Raw genomic sequence first — 17,948 nt, forward strand, 5'->3', positions numbered from 1 at the left:
AACACTCCGGAGGCTCTTACTCTGGGCCAGGCACCATTCTAGATGTGTTACATGTATTAACTCATTTAGTCCTCATGCATACATAATAAACTATAACACAAGTTAGAAATACAGACACAATGCGATGTAATTTCATAAGGCCAGGAGCTTATTTCCAATCAAAGTGACAGAGGCAATATTTCAACTGATATATGACACACATGCAGTTGGGGTGCATGGGATTGGGTGTCTTACTCCCACAACTCCTTGCATTTGTAAGCTGTTCAAAGAATATTTTAAAGTGATACCTAACCTAAATACTTCCTGAGTGTCAGGTTCTGTGTTGTCTACATAGTTTATCTCATCTGATTATTTTTATTCCTATTCGACAGAGATGAGAACTGAGGCCTAAGGAGGTTAGCTTGTTCAGCTAGTAAGCAGCAGAACCAGGATTCCCAAGCTGATATTTTTAATTACTTTACTGCATTGTCTCCTGATTGTGTGGATAACATTTCTGTGGTGTGTATTATACAGCAATGGGTGTTGTGAGGTTAAACATGACATATGCGTTTTTTCCCCATATTAATAATGCTGGTGCAAAATTAAAATTCAGTGAATACCAACAAGGTTCTCTTTGTTTCAGAAGTAAGCGCCCACTTACCATCACTCTGCTTTATGAGCATCAGGGAGCATCTATCTTTAATCCACTAGGAGCAGAGAATGCTGATTTGGAAACCTGATACCTGTGACATGACACTCCTTCAGGTGATAGATCCTAAAGACATTTAACTCTGAAATCAAACCAAGAACTGTGCCATGAATAATAATATTTGTTATGGAAAGATATGCATCAAATACCCTTGTACATATGCATAAGGAAAACATTTAGTATTGATATTTGAGCACATAGAACTTGCTATAGAATTTGTCAGTGTATTCAAAACCTAAAAGGAATAAGAATGACTTATTCTGTTTTGTTTTCTATCTGTATATATATCTGTCTCTATCTCTATCCCTGTCTCTATCTGTCTGTTCCTAATCTCTACTTCTACCTCTATATTTATCTATCTATCTATCTATCTCTCTATCTGTCTGTCTGTCTAACTTATCTATTAGCAATCCTAACTTTGCATAGTGGTGTGGGATTGTAAAAATGGCCTTACAATGACCTAAAAATGACTTATACATTTTTATATACAATTCACACTCACTCCCTATGGGCTTTCACTGCTATATCCAATCCAATTTTCTTAACGTGTTTTGGAAGTTCTGGGGCCAGATCTTCTGTGCAGGATCTGTAAGACTTGTATAAGGCCCTCAGAAGTCATTATTCTTTCTTTCTTCAACAAGGCTTTGGATATTTTCAGGTTGTCATCTGGATTTTTAGGAGGATAGGAAAATGAAATTGAACTTGTGGTTAATCTTTTCAGTTCCCTCCAGGAGAGCTGAGAACAAATCACAGACACACACACACAAAGAATCGAGGGTAATGTGATTTTCTTGCCAGAGAGGATAAAGTCAAATATCATTATTAGATATCCTCAAATTCATGTTAAGAAAAGCTACTACTGTCAATACATTTCTCCATCATTAGAAGCCCATTTTCATGTCTTCATATTTAGATATTTGAGAGTTATAGTAGGTAGAGAGTTGCTTGAGAATTCCTCATTTCCCTACTCAACATTTCCTCATTTCCCCATTTCCAAATAGTTAGATAAACACTGAGATAGGGATACAATTTATGAGTATTCTTTCTCCGAGTAAAGAGACTTCCACGTTATAAGCAAGATCAACTTATTAAAATCTAGCTGGTAGAAGGGTAAGATGACATTTTGAATCCTGTTCTTCACTGAACTGTCCCTTCTACAAGATTTAAATTAATCTTGTATTTGATTTAATAAGATTTAATTAAAAGAGGGGAAAGGATATTCTCAGAAGTGGGCCCCACCACTTTCAGAAGTACCCCACCAAGGAATCCAAATTGTCTCCACCCTTTAGGCAAGCTTCTAATATTTTAAAGTTAAACTTAGTTGCATTTTCTGGGAAAAGAGAAACTTCCCCAAGATTTCATACAGGTAGAAGGCAGAACTTGACGTAGTCCAACACAAATATAAAACATGGTCTTCTAGAGACCTCTGGAATATAGTAAGGCAATTAAACAGGAAAAGTCAATTGTAAAATTGTCAATAAAACAAAGCTTTTTGTTTCTTAGTAATCAGAACAAACCCAGACTGACTCTGATGGAAGACAATTGGAGAATATAAAAAGAGCAGAAGAGCAAATTTTCTACTTACCAATCACGTGACCTTCTTCTCCAGAATGTTTGGGTCTTGTGCCATCCAGTAGAATAAATAAGTAAACTGCAAAGATAAATGAATACACCCTGACATCTTTACTGGTCTCCAGATTCCATTTTGAAATACGCCTCCAGTTTGAATTAATCAAATACTTCTTCCCTTTGTGTATAAAATATACATACTATCCTCTTACCACCAAACTGAACAGAAAAGTATACACATCTCTGTCCTGGGATGTATTTTTAATAATCCTAGATTATTTATTTCAGCCTTACAGTTATAAACTTTCCTATTATGATGCCATTGCTATAAAATATATAACTGCTTTGGCCTTTTATGAAATAATTTTTTATTTCTAGCTCACTAGATGTATTAACAGTCTGAGTTCACTTTCAGAACTGATGTCTCAAGGATGTTTTGGGCTGAACTGTTCAGTGCTGCATAAACGTTATTCTGAATACTTGCTCTAAACTTGCCTTCTTCTCTGTCTGGTTCTATTACACCTCAGAACAAAGGGCCATTATAAATGTTGCTTCTGAGTGGATTAAAGTTATAAAGTAGAGCTGAGCTGATCAGATTTTGATATCAGCTTTTGAATATAAAGTGCTTCCCCACCTTTAAAAATAATTCCTCACACAGATATCCCTGTATAAAATTGACAGCTGTGCTCCCCAGAAGTAAAATCATTTTTTGAAAATCTATTTCAGAAGCTGGTCATATTATGTTAAAGGACTCAGTCGTTAATTGCTTAGCAAAATGAAGTCCCTTTTAGCATGTAATAATCATCCCCTTCCCAAATACATTTCTCTTCTCTAAGTTGAAATTTTCTTCTCTGAGTTTTCTTAAGCCATGGCCTTTTCACATTATATGGTCATTTTGTAAGACACTTTAAGTTTCCCTTTCTTGGTCAACTCTCCAGAAATGACTGACTTGCAAACCCATCCCCTAACCCCCAGGAATCAACTCTACTTTTCAAATATCCAATTTGGCTTGTCCTTCAGTCACACATTCATTTGCGCTCACCTAAATGTTTGGTGTTTGCCAGCAGCAGAAGATTGTGCAAATTCTCTCTCTTTCTCCTTCTCAACTATGAGTCATCACAATTTCAGTAGAATCACAATAGAAGTTCAGAACCTGTCGCCCACACCTTACTGGAAGCTAAAGGAACCGGAAGACAGCTTTCTCCTCTTGTAAATGTCAAGTGTTCAGCACGTCTCCATTGGGGGCCCAATAGAAATGTAACCTTACGGAAGTAAGTCCTTGAGTCTGGGCAAAGCTTTGAGGGTTCTGAGTCCAAAGTTTACTTTCCCTCCAATGGCACATGATTGGTAGTTTTGGCTTCCTCTTGCACCAGACCTAACTCCCTGCAGCGCCAGCTTCGAGTCTGATTTGTTTTGATTGGGTGGGAGAGCCCACAAGACAAACAGCAGGAGGTTTTCAGGTTTGTCTCAAGTGCAGCCAGCAGAGTTGTGTACACGGGAGTGGGGAGTCTGGTGGTCTTCCTTCCAAGGCTTCTCAAATGTAGCTTCTGTCTCTTAACAATCCAACACACCATGCCATACTTATGACCAATTCTGCTTGGTTAACAAAGGGTGTAAGAGGGTTATACAAAACTCACAATAGGGCTTGTATTTGGCTATCATTATATCTTTCATGAGCGGATCTCAAAATATTGTGCCTAAAAGTCCTTACTGACGTTTGGTTGGGAGGATATCCAACCTGAATAAGCTCAGGTATCTGACCCAAGTTTCTTTTTGCCGTTGCGAATATTTTGTTACATTCAGACAGAGAGGAATGCATTTAGACAAATTGGCATGATTTGGGCTGGAGATTTGACCAAGCAGTCAGTGGCAGGAAGAGGAAGAAAGGCCAGGGAAGAGGGAGGGGGCGAAACCAAATGTTCATTCTGTATTTCACCCCAAAAAACAGCTCACAATTATAAATACCCACCTTGTTTTGCAGCTCAGAATAAAAGTGGCGTTGCACCAAACCCTACCCCAGCAGCCGTCGTGATTAGAAAGTACTCCACACCTTGGAGAACCGAGGAGACACGAGCATAATTTTAAATGCAAATTAAATTGAGGGGGTAGCAGAGAGAACACATAAAAGACAGTAAAACAAAACCTTTCAATTTTCTTAAATTAGCAGTCTAATGTGTTCTAAAGAGCAGCTCCACTCAGATCTCTTCTTAGGGGTTGCATTTCATCACAATATAAAATGGGCAAATCCATCACTTTCCTCTGCTCAGCGCTCTTGAATTGAGATTGAAGGGAAAATTAGAAGCTGTTCATTTGGGCTTGCGGGCTCAGCAGCATTGCACGGCTTCGTTTTATGCTGTACGGTGTCCTGTGGAAAGGGGACAACAAGTGCTGGTGAGTATCTGCTAACTTCAAGACTCTTTCTCTCATATATCTTTTCTGGCTACCTTTCCTTTATGGGGTGGAGAAATCTCCCCAAAGATCTATGTTATAATGCATCTCTCAAAACCTGGGAAATTTCAGACAGCTTTTTAAGCTTCTTCCAGAGACTGATTCGCAGAAGGGAAGAGAGTTATTTTAAGCCTAGATGCTGGTGACTGATCTGTGTATTAATTATAACAAGGGAATGTTTAACATATGCTAGCTAAAATGGCCTTTCTACCACCTTTAGCCGGCATTAGGGTAAGAACTGGTGCCCCCGACAGTTTCTAGACAACTTTCCTTCCATATTAACTGTTTAATCATGTAATCCTGTTGTAATTGCAAATCAAAGTGGGATTTGGGGCTATAAAAATAAATTATTAAACCAAAAACCATTTTTTAATGATTATGACACTTCTCTGCGTAAGAAATGGGAGGGGGAGAGCGAGATGGAGAACAGACCCACGTGATGGTTACATGTAGATTTTGATGGTGATGGTTTTCTGCCAAAGTTTTACACGGGAAACTGGTCATTTTCTTCCTTAACAGTGGAGGATACAAAGAGGCTGAGGCTGGCGTCACCTTCCGTTGCTAAGGTAACGTGCTCTGGCCATTTTATCTGATAAAGGAAGTCCAGTGGACGGTATACATTATTCATCACCGTTCTAATCAAACGATAAAAATTGTTTACTTTCACTGGGAATATTTAGTGAGATCAAAGACATTCTGGCTGAAATTCCTCTTGGTTTTACTCCCGGAAGTTAGCCCTTGATTTTTTTTGCAGTAAGTATCATTTGCCATTGGGGTACCTTTGGGTATTTTTAAAAGTTTCCTCTTACCAGACTCGGATTCTTAAATTAAAACGTGCACTGTTAGAAAGAGAAACCAATTGGATTAGCTTTCTGAGCTTGATTTTAATGACTTTGCCTTGTTAATTCTTTGCAAAAACAATCTGCAGAAATAGAGATACTTCATTTGTGCAAGAATCAGGGAAAAGCTCCATATGCTAGAAAGAACCCAACAGGCTGAATGTTTTAAATGAAGGATGCTAGCTTCCTGACAGGCTAGTGCATGATAATGTTATGGGGATCATTGCGATTCTGAGATAATTGTCACTGCCGTACAAACTAGAATTCTTTCTCAAAAGCAGCCTGTGTTAGGCGCAATCAGATGATGATCTTGGAGCACTTTATAAAATGTGCTGGAGGAAATCACTAAAAAGGAAGGGATTCAAGGCATTTTTACAGCAAACGTGTCAGCATGTGTCATAAGTAAGGCATCTATAAGTGGAGGCTCTGATTCCCAGGCAAGTCTCTCTGCTGGAGGGCAGTCGGAATTCCCTGGATCAATAAAGGACCAACACTCGGAACGGCTGACACTAATGATGCCATTAATCACAGAGACCTTTTGAAAATGGATAGCACATGAATTTCACAGTATATTTTCCAGTTAACATACAGCAAGGAAAGACTGGTAGGTTATCTCTCTTTAGACTGGATCATCTGTTTTTTCTGAGTAAAATATATTACTTTTAATGAATGTTGGTTAGATGTTGCATTTTTCTCATACAATAGAAAAGCTTTGTTGAGAGGTGGCTCTAGAATTTGAAATGTCAGTAAAATAATAGAATATTTCTTATTCCAAAAATTGTAAAATATATATACATATCTATACTTATTTATATACATATATACTTAGGGCTTTAAAAATCTATTTGACAGTCTAAAATATTGTGGGGTTTTTTTTCCTCTTTCTTAGGCATACAAGTGACTATTTTATCTTAAAACTCTTTTTTTGGAGCATAAAGGATGGATTACCCCAAAATGGATTATTTTCTGGATGTCGAGTCTGCTCATAGACTCTTGGATGTTGAGTCGGCTCAACGATTCTTCTACAGTCAAGGAGCTCAAGGTAATCAGATGGGAGAAAGAGAGGAAAGTCCTCTCACCTGCATGTTGGTTTTATATTAGTGCAGTGCCGACTGTAGCCATTTAAGCTCTACTGCAGAAGTTCAACAATTGAGATTTCTAAATTTTAACCTCTACCCAACCATTGATGGAATCAAGGCAGGCATATAATAGAATGAATAAATCCAAACTTCTTGGATGTGGTAAAAAAGCAAACTACCCAAGTTTCAGAACAAATCCTCATGGAAAACGATGTTGGAAAATGATTCCCCCACCTCCTTGCACCCAAAGCCTAAGTTTGACAGGCATCGGGGATGCTCTTACTGGCCAGAAAAGGTTGCGTTTGCGACCACTGCACTTGATGAGATCTAGGGCACTCTGAGCTAGCTGACTGAAATCCGGTTGGTTTAGGGGCTCCTGAGATAAGCTTTGAGCTTCTGGAGCTGCCTTCTCTATTTTAGATGAATTCAGTTAATGCCTCAAGGAATTAACAGTATACTCGGGGAACAGTAAGAAACAATCCTGTCATGAAGCATGGCTGATATGCACATTTATTACATATTTCCAGATGGTCAGTTGGGCTCCAGTTTACTTGTTCTTCCGTTCCAGGGTGCATTTAGAACATTTTGCCAGCATGTTACAGTACAGAAGGAAGCTGGAGTGTTTTATGGGATCTCCTGACAGGCAGGAGATTTTTTTGAATCATTATTTTTCTCTTTTCTATGGAATGCTATTTAGGGTATTCAGTCAAAGCAACCTGATGATGGGCATGTCCCAAATGGTACAAGTGATGCGCTGAGGAGAAGGGCAATGACTGTATTCTTAAACAGAAAGGTAGTTGAATTCTTGGAAGTCACAAGGCAGAGCTGAGAAGGAAATGCTATTTTGATAACGCTGGCATCTCTCACTCGTAGGTGGTGAGGGGTACTTCACGTGGGGCACCAATCATGTTCTGCCTTGGCTTATCAATGATCTCTTCTGAACTGGTTTTACCTCACTCTCAAGCCAGTTTCTCATGGCAACCTTGAGGGTTTATCACCGCCTCCTTCTCCTCCTCCTTCATTTTCCTGGACATGATCCAGTTTTCTTAAAGTCAAGAGGGGCTGAAAATTGCCTGGTTGATTTGCTTGGGTCAGTGTGCTCATCAGCAGAGCTTAAATTAGCAAAGTGATACAATAGCTAATTCTCCTCATCCCTCTGGTTGCGTGTCTCAGCATTGCCACTCTCAGCCTCTTAAAGAGACATGAAGATGTATTGAAGTAGGAGAAGGGTGAGAGGTTGGCTGGAACCTCCAGCCACCACTGGATCTGCCAGTAAGAAGATGCTAGAAGTAGACGAAAAATGGAGGCTGGAAGGGGATGAGAGCTGTGGCAGCGCTCAGTCCCATCTCCAGTCCTGTGTTTAAACATTGCTACATTTGACCCATTCAATTTGAATGAGAGAATAATGTTCGGTGGCAGGGTCATCCACCTGAGCTGCGTAACTGTGGGCAGAGCAGAGAAGGGGAGCGGCAGTTAATTATAGATAGTAAAGATGTCCACTTTGCCTTGCAGCAGAGACAGTTTTAGCCTTTAAGAAGACTGTGGGCTCTGGGCTTTTACGGAAGGAAAGCAGGCAGGGTGTGGGAGGCTCAGAGGACTGGAGGCAGCCTGGTGGTTGTCAGCAGATGGAGCTGGGGGCGGAGTGGTCAGAATTGTCACCATCAGTGCCTGTGGTTTAGACACCAGAGCTGGAGTGACTAGAAGATGCATGGGAGGTGGTAGCATAAGCTATTGCTGCTCCCTGATATCACATTCATTTTAGGGTAATCAGAATGGTGTTCCAATCAAAATATCTTTCATTTTTAGTAAGGGTGGGGGTTCCCTAATCATCATCTAGGTCAATTTCCAAAAGCCCCAGATGTCCTGAATCAGAAGTCCAGGAAAACAGCCCAGGAGTTTGCATTTTAAGCAAGAGCTGCAACGATGATTACCTGGCCAGCACACCAGTCTAGGGACCTGCATTTAAGAACCAGTCCATCCAGTCCAATTTCTCTCCCTCCACCCCAGAAAAGGAACACCTTCCTCAGCATTAGAGGCAGCATAACACAGTGGTTACAGATCCTGGACCCTGACTGCCTCAGTTCAAATCCTGGGTCTGCCACAATGAACCTGCAAATTAACCTTTATGATCTTCAATTCCCTCCTCTGCATAATGAAAACAATAATAGTGCCTAATTCACACGTTGTTAAGAGCATTAATAGGGTAAGATTTTAAAGTGCTTAAAACAGTGTCTGCCACACAGGAAACACTACACGTAAGCAAATCAATAAAATAAACAGGCCTGGCAAAAGGCCATCTCTCCTCTGTTTGAGATTTCGTGAGGAAGCCACGTACTTGCAAACAAGAAATGTGGCCCGAAAGGATTTTAATCTCCTATTTTGGGGAAAAAAAATTAATTTTAAATAAATGTTAAAACACAGTGATCATTTTCTTGCCCCATCAAAACCCAGCTCAGGGCAAAACTGAAAATTAGCAAAAGCTTGTCTTGGTACTCCCATCCACCTCTTCCTTCATTTGTCTTGAAAAGTGAGAGCCCCTTTCTTTCCAACACCTTCCCCAGAGACCTACCACCTAGGACCGGTCACCCCTAGTGTCTCCTCTCTGGAGCTGTGCTGCCACTGTGACATGGAACTTGTCACTGCATTGCTCTGACTCCTCCACAGCAAGCAGCTTCCTTCCACTCAGCACAGACTCCACAGTCTTTCCTGGAAGACAAGCTCTTCAGCCTGATAAAGGGCTCCAAGTGAAGGGGCAGATGCCTGAGGACCATGGCTTGCACCCCTCTCTTTCTTAACCAAATGTACATGTTTTAGAGCAGATGACTAAAGCCTGCATCTCACCAATGGCAAGGCTCTGAGGATGAGAGGAAGGAGGGCAGCGTGGTGGCTGGCTCTTGAGAAAGGCATCTGAGGCAATTAGGGCCTTGTGCTGCTGCTGAATCACAACACATGGCAGCTCTCTACTTGGCCAGTCCAGCCCAGGTACAGAGGGATATCAGTAAGGTCAAGTAGGCCCAATCTGATACCCTCTTCTGTGAAGAAGTTCCAGCTGGGAATACAGTTCAGAGATGAGTACCTGGAACCTGAGTGACCTAGGACTTGGTCGGCTAACCTGGTGTGTGACTATTGCCTTTTTGAGTTGTCGATTCTCGAGTTCATACAGATGTTTCTGCAGACTGATCAAGTGTTCTCACAAGTGTAAATGCTTTTAAAGGGGAAAGCAAGAAAATATGAGTTTTTCTGATTTCCCACATTGCTATCCTTGCATCAATTTATTTACTAATTCATAAACTTCTTGGAAACCAACCCCTTCTCTATTAATTACATGCAAAATGGTTATCCAAAGCAACAAGACCAGAATTATAATGTTTTTGACTCCATCATGTTTGTTTATCAATTTTTCTTGGAAAGTGGCAATACTCCTGTCCCTAAGTAGAGGATATTTTTAGCTAGTAAAAGCAAGAGGAATCCAGGAGAGTGAGAAGGAGAAAAAGAAGAAGAAAAGTGATCGAATTTATCATGGGACAGATGATTCTGGAAATCCCAGGGATTTCAAAAGTCAGTCATCTGCTCTGCTGAATAAAGCAGCCTGTTATTTTCCTGTTTCCATTTTTCCTTGGTTTGATCCCGAGGTAGGGAAGATGAGCTGGCCTCTCCAGGGCTTCTGCTTTAGAAAGCAGGATGTGTTGCAGAGAGCAGAAAAAAGTCCAGGGTCATCCTGTCCATCTCCTGCCAGTGGAGAATGCTCTCCTGATTAACCTGTGAGTGCTTCCTGAACAGGAAATCCTGCTCGCACAGAGGGAGTTCTGTGAAGGTCCCCATCAACTCAAAAGGAGAATTCTGGAGGTTGAAGATCAGCTAGGTCTTGACATCAAAAAACTTGACTTCACCCATCTTCCAGATTTCTAATAATGATATCTCACACACTCAACTTCAGACTCTGTAATTTTTTTTACCAAACAATTGAACTGGGAGGGAAGTCATAGTATAAAATCTCAAAAGTAGCCTAATGGCATTTTCAAGTTGACAGACATTATAGCTCAGGGATTCTCTTGGCTCCTCCCTAACCTAAGTGAAATAGAACGTGTGAGGGCCAGACCAGGTCCAAGGGCTACATTTTCAACAAGCCACTAGGTTATTCTGATGAACACTGCAGGTTGAGAACCACCGATATGGACCATCAATCGCTTGCTACTCATAGTATGGTCTCTCAGACTAGCAGCATCAGCTTCATCTGGGAGCTTGTCGTAAATGCAGAATCTCAGGCTCTCTAGGCCTAGAGAATCAGAACCTGCATTTTAACAAGATTGCCAGGTAATTTATGTTAAAGTTTGAGAAGGAATGATTGAATCTGATGCACATTAGAAACACCTGGCAAGTTTTAATGAACTCAGGTCTGAATCTCACGGCAGACCAATTAAATCAGAATCTTTGGAGGTGAGCCCCACACTTGGGAATCTTTTTAATTGTCCCTGGTGATTCAAATGTGCAACCAGGGCTAAGAACTACTGGTCTCTCGTTTTATAATAAAGGAGGTTTTAGCACATTGTGCAGCTCTTCTTGCCTGAGCATCTTTCTCTGTCTAGGTCTTTCCCTTTAAATGAACCCAAACCATTGGAAAGGTGCAAATGGGCTTAAAAAAAAAAAAAAAAAAAAGGACTGCACAATGTGTCAGTGCTGCACTTTGCATATTCATTGTATCCATTAATCCTCAAGGAAACTTTGGGAAAGAGGAATGATGGTGCTCATTTTGCAGATTAGAAAAGATGATATATTTAGATAGCAGCATAGCCAGGATTTGAATTCAAGTATGTCCAACTCCAACAGCCCCACACAGGATGGTGAAGCTCAGAGTGCTTTAGTCACATGCCCGAATCACACAGTTTGTAGTGAGAAAGTGGAGACCAGAACAAGATCTTTTCGTACCACACACAGTACGCCCTTTCCACTGCTTTAGGTTTCTTTGCTCAAAGACCATCAATATCCTTGGACATTTAAATTACCTTCACAAGGGAAAATACATTAAAAGGCAGCCAATTGACTAAAGTTACTAGGCAATCAAATTTATGACTCCTGCTCACAATTTCCCCTCTTTTATCATTTTAAATAACTCTTGGCATTGGAACCAGGTGCTGTAGTCATTGTGACTTCGTCGTAATGCATCTTTTCTGTCGTCTACATTGTCTTGCTCAACAAAGGAAATGCCAGTTTTGACAAGTGATGAATGCCACAATGAGCAGCTAAGAGTCTCTTCAAGTTGCATTTGGAAATAGAGAAAAATTCATCTAAACCCCGTCTCTCAACCATTTCCTCCCCCAGCCCAATAGCCTCCCAGCTTCACCTTTTGCACACTCTCTGAAATGTGTCAAAACAGCTAGTTTTTCAATTTTTAGCTTTAAGTTAAATGTACTCTAAACCTCTGGGACTTCTTAACATGCCCAGAAGAGACTAAGACCCAACCTCACTGTCACCTCCTCTGTGAAGCCTTGCCTGACTTTTCCAGGCCTTTCTCCCATGGCTTTCTGTTCAGCCTGCATTATAGCCCATGTCATATTGTATTATTCTGCTTCCACACTTACTAGATTCACGAGTTCACATAAATGGAATGGCTTCACTTCTCTAAGCCTCAGGGTCCTAATCAAAATTGATATAATGCTAGCTCTGAATTTACAAGAGTTTTTGAAAATTAAAGGAGGTATGCCTATAGAGTGTTTAATACATTATTTGTTGTCATTGGTTAGTTATTGATGCTATTGTTTTGTTATTACTTAGGAGTCTTTACCAACCTAGATCATGATGATCTCCTTGAATACCATTTTCTGGGTGCCTGGTACCATCCTTGGTATATGATGGAAGCATTAACATTTATTAAGTGTCTGCTGAACTGAAGGAATGAAAATGCTTAAATCTGCACAACAAAGAGAGACTTGGGATTCAGGGGAAGGACTTTTTTGCTTCAAGATTTGGAAAATTAGAACCTCCAAAGACCTTGAAAGAATTAACATCTTTAGTTGAAAATATAGACTCCGCTTAAGGCTGAAGGGAGGGATAGATAACATTACTTTTCAAACAGAGATGCAGGGAATGGAAGAAAGTCATCAACTCTGATACGTCTCCTATAAACAGAAGAAATTTAAAAATCAAAAGCAGAAAGAAAACACAGCAGGAGGGAACTGGTGTACTATTAAAGAGAATTAACCTTTTAAAATAGATTTCCAGGGGTCCCTGAGTAGTATCCTTCTTAGCAGGGCTTTTTAATATACAATAGTCTGTGAAGACTGAGGTTTTATTCTGCCTAAAAACAAAATTGTGGAAAAAGTGACCACTCAGTGTTTACTCTGATGAACTCAATTGAGATCAATTCAAAAGCTGCTCTGAACACGTTGAGGAAACCATCTCTGAGCTGTACCTTAGTTGAGATTCCCCTGCCCCTTTCCTCTTGAGATCCTTGCTGCCTGATCCAGTCCTCACACGTTTTGGCTGATTAATCCTCAAACCAGCCACCATTCACACTCCTGCTTCTGAGCAGACCCAGTGGAAGGTAGCTTTAGATGCCCACCTAAGCCCCATGCTGGAGACATGAACTTTGAGAACTGCCCACTGAAAGCCTGGCCATTGCATTTCCAAGAGTCTTGCTGAGTGGATGCATGTTGCCTTCCTTCTCTGTGTCTGTCCCCTAGGCTTTAATGTCATGGTCTTAGATGTGGCTCATATCTGGACCTGTGGGTCTAATTTGTTCCATAAGGACTGAGGCAGAAACAGTGATTGCAAAGCAACCGGATCCTCATTTGAGGCATTATTGCTAATCGGATTGTAACCCTTTCCATTCATCAATGGAATTCATTTTCTAATGTCTCTCCACCTGCCTCTCAGAGTCCTGCCAGGACCAGCACAACAAAACCAGCCACATCTCTCTGGCTCCTCATGGCGATGACCTAGCCAAATTTTTCCCTGTAATTCTACCGTTTCCCAGACCGTTGTCTCTGAAACGTACTTCAGATGACACTTTTCTTATACAGTTTCCAGCTTGTTTTTATGGTGCTCAAGTCATCACCCTCAACGAACACTTGTTTTTTGATTTTTGCTTCTTCCTCTGTAACTTTAGCCAGGAAGCAGCATGCTGTGCTTCAGTCACAGATGACAAGCTAACTACCAAGCCTTCCCTCCTAACCTCCCACATACTCCATTTTAGACCTCTAATTGTGCACACCCAGGCCTTCCAAACCTGTGTTTAATATAGTGAACATTTTGTGTGAAGGATAAGGTGAAGGCAGATCAAGAGGAAAATATTGTGGAGATAGCCAGCCTGTCAATTCCATTCATAGGCATATGACCATGAAATCCAACCTTCCATTTCTGGAGTGTGCCCTTGGAACAGGACAATTCTCGTACACGATGCTGCATTCTTGGTCCTGACAATTAACCTGCACACGGCCATCCAAAACTCTTCATGCCTCTGTCCCCCACAAGCTTCTGCTTTGCCATGTATTGTGACTCAGGGCTCTTAAGTAAAGTGGGGCATGAAGACAAGAGGAAGAGAAAAGATGAGAGGATGGGAGACAGAGAAGAAAATCATATGAAAATACAATGAGATAATTCCAATCAATTAATAACTCCTACTCTCACATAGGCATATGAGAGAGTGATGCAGCCCACACGCAGCCAGCATCAGCCACGACCCAATTAGCATAAACAATTCACAGGTGCTTGGGAAATAATTGCCACTCCACATTTGACCAAGCAAATCTGTTTTCCCAAAACCTTTCAGTACCACCCTCTGTGACTGAGCTGGCAGAGGCAAGGATGGGGAACCTAGCACATCAAAATCAGCTCATGGCCAATACCATTTTTAATATTTTTAAGGATGTTTCAGTAAACAATCAGGCCCACACACTCACACAATAACATTGAATGAGTATTGCCGTCGCATTAGGCTTCTGAAATTCTAGGAATCAACAGAGAGATTATCTTACAGATCTATGTATCCTTTTTCAACTATAAAAGTAAAACAGGAATAATATTAAAGGCTTTGGCAAGAAAATAAAAAGGAAAATCAACCCTACACAAGTATTTTAATTTTTTATGCTTTCGGTCACTTTCATACACATTCATATTTTTACAAAGTTGCAATTATGGCATTTACAAAATTGGGGGTATGAATGAGAGCTTTTCCAGCACTGGCTGAAGAATGTCATAGTGTTTTAGAGCGTAGGCTTCACAGTAACACAGATCTGAGCTCAAACTGTGATTTCCCCTTCCTAGCAGACAAGTTATTTCATCTCTCTTTGCCTCACTTTTCCCTTTTGAATGCAAATAATAATAAGAGTTCTTAACCCAAAGGGTTATTTTGAGGATTAAGTAAAACAAAACAGCATTTCACAAACTATGGTCCAGTATATGATTTTCAGGTAATACATGAACTCTTTTATATAATAATGTATTTATTTTATTGTGTTTTAGAAAAAAATGTAAATTGAAATGTAAAAATATATAACTAGACCTCATACTTATGGGCTACTGCTTAAAACAAGGAAAAAAACAAGCTGACTAAAGTCCTTTCAAGGAAAAACATTAAGGTGATAATAGTGTAGATGACACCTAAATGTAGCAAAATCCATAAAAGTAATATAGGAATGACTAAAGTTTGGAAACACTGAACAAATAAATATAAAACACTAAGCAAAATGTCAAGTATCTAATATGCATTCAATAAACATGAGCTCTCACGTTGTCTTAATTTCGTCAAGCCTCAGAGGAAATGGCGGGGCTCCAGCTTCCCCAAGAGAGAACCCCCTACCCTGACCCATCTCTCATCTCCTCTGCCGCCATTCATTCCTGATGCAAATTTTTAAACCCTTTGGAAATGTGAGATGGTCTCAAACACAAGAACAAGAAGAAGCAACAGAACTTTGTTTTTTAAAGCAAAATTGCTAACAAATCCCCAAAGAATTCTCTTTATAGTTCTACCACTGAGAATTTTCTTCCTTCAAACTCTCTCAAAACAGTAGCTAAAATGTACCAATTTCCTCTGAATTTACAGCAAACTCTAGTTTATCAGAATATGGCTTCCAGGTGGTGATTTAAATGAGTCAGTATCTACCTAGGAATGAGGAAATAGATTTGGGGGAAACCACTTTAAATCATATTTCCCTTCATTCTTTTATTTTGTTCCTTTAAGAAAAACATGGTAGTGTGAAGAAAGGGACATCAGAGTACCTGGTAGATAGTTCTAACCCAACCATCAAACAGCTGTGTGACTGGCTAGACAAATGGCTGAACTTCCACATGCCTTTGTTTCCCTACTTAAAAAACAATAGCAATCTCACAATGTTATTATTATGATGATAAAGTGACATAAAGTAATAAATTTAGATTAGTAGATTCTCAATTTAGATAGCAGATTCTCAAAAAATATTCATTTAAAGAATGAATAAGTTGCCACATTAAGGAAAAGAGAGAACATTCTAGAGTAACTGTTCTCTGTCTTCAAGAAGCTCACAGACAATATAATACAACACACAGTACCCTAATAGAAGAAAAAAAAGGATAGGCAAAATAGAAGCACAATTCAGAGAATTCTTCATGGAAGAGTTGATGCCTAAACTTCACTCTAGTGTTTGCACAATAGTGGGGCGTTCCTTGCAGAAAAAGTTAGCACGTACGAGTCTTTCTATAAGCAAATCAATATGATAGGATCATAAAGTGCAAGAAAGTGAAGGTGATACCTGAGATTGGAGAAAAAAAGCAGCGTTCAAGGAAAGAGACCTTGAGCATCAGACTAAGAAATTTGGAATCTATTCTGTTGGAAACAGAATATTTGAAGGATTTCTAAAGCTGAAAGAGCGTTCCTGGGCCAGTTGATCACAAACTTTGTTACGTACAAGAAACACATTCTACAGTCCCTGCCAAGGGTACTGATCAGAATCTTTGGGAGCCAGTTGTGCTAATTTGGGTTTCTCTTATTTTTAGGGGTTGTTTTGTTTTATTTTTGCAGCTCCCAGATTCATTGATTCAAATAGTTTCAAGTCTGGAATTTGAGACCCACTGACTAATCTAATTCTTTACTTTTATAGATGAGGAAAATAGAGCCCAGAGGGGTAAATGAATGAAAGGGAATTAAAAAAATCTAAGATTGTATTTATTTATAATTCACTATTTGTTGAATCCTAATCATGTTTTGGGGATTCAAACTCAAAAAAGACACATCCCTGGGCGTCAAGGAGCTAACCATCTAACATAGGGACAGATAAATAAATCAATGATTTCAGTTTCAAAAGGTAAATGTTGGGAAAATGTATACATTGAGAGTTTTGTAAGCACAGATGAAGGTATCCCAATCAGACAGAGATATGTTAGTGTGTGTGTGTGTGTGTGTGTGTGTATGTTGGGGACAGAGGTAGATATGTTTCCAAGTTAGCATCCAGAGGAGATGACAGTTAATCTGCCTTAAGTTAGATTTAGGTAGAAGAAAAAAAGAATATTCTGGGCAGTGTGAAATGGCGTGTGATAAGGCCTGCATATATCAAGAGTACAATATATTAGAGGAACTGTATGTGTTACAGAATGAGGGATATATTGTAGATTTGGGCAATGGAGAGAGAAGAGACTAGAATAGTAGCAGGAGGCAAGGCATCCAAGGCTTTTCATTTAAATATTTCAAATGAAATGCCTAAATAAGGAATTCCAAGTCTAATATTGAATCCACTAAACAATCTAGTATGGAGGAGGTCTGTTGTCAGATCTGTTTTATCAAGACCACAAATATGGAGGACAGATTTAAGGGAGTAAGATTAGAGGCAAAGAGAACCCTTAGGAAGCTACTGCAGTGGTCCTAGCAAGAAGTAATGACAACCTGAAAAGGGAATTGAGAGAGTGAATTCTGCAGGAGAGAAAGACCTTGGAAATATTAAGACGCTTCCCAGATTTTGTGGAGGCAGAGTGAGCAGACAGAAAGTGACAAAGGGATACTTCCAATCATCTCCAGTTTTACTTGGACCCACTGGATGGATAATGAAGCCATTCACTGAGAGAGGAAATAGGAAGAGAATCAAGACGGAAGGAGGAAAAAGATAAATTCAATTTAGAATATATTGAGTTTGGATCTCCTATAGAAGGGCCAAGCACAGAGGGAATAAATTCTATAGGTGTAAAGCTTGGTAGAGACCTTGCAGAACTATCCAAAATATTCGACATGTGTAGGTAATTCCTAAAATAATTTCACTAAATTTTTACATCTGCCTCTAAATATGTGGTCCCACTGGACCTTTAATATTCCTTTCACATTATCTAAAGGATTGGGAGATTGTTTAAAGGAAACATTTGTTT

At 39.8% G+C, this 17,948-nt stretch overlaps 1 protein-coding gene across 9 annotated transcripts in view; it reads left to right on the forward strand.

Annotated features, from left to right (window-relative positions):
- Positions 1–4,082: 4,082 nt before the first annotated feature.
- Positions 4,083–17,948, forward strand: part of PHACTR1 (phosphatase and actin regulator 1) — a 499,921-nt gene continuing 486,055 nt past the window's right edge. For 2 of the 9 annotated variants that reach the window (XM_070244093.1, XM_070244101.1), the window contains exons 1-3: positions 4,242–4,648; positions 5,225–5,271; positions 6,434–6,586. In XM_070244093.1, the coding sequence (XP_070100194.1) occupies positions 6,484–6,586 (103 nt within the window). In that variant the 5' untranslated portion in view covers positions 4,242–4,648; positions 5,225–5,271; positions 6,434–6,483. Of the gene's footprint in view, positions 4,649–4,993; positions 5,459–5,921; positions 6,149–6,433; positions 6,587–17,948 lie in introns of those variants that run through there. The other 7 variants (XM_070244102.1, XM_070244095.1, XM_070244098.1 and 4 more) reach the window with 7 other exon arrangements.

Source organism: Equus caballus, chromosome 20, assembly GCF_041296265.1.
Source record: "Equus caballus isolate H_3958 breed thoroughbred chromosome 20, TB-T2T, whole genome shotgun sequence".
Lineage (NCBI taxonomy): Eukaryota > Metazoa > Chordata > Mammalia > Perissodactyla > Equidae > Equus > Equus caballus.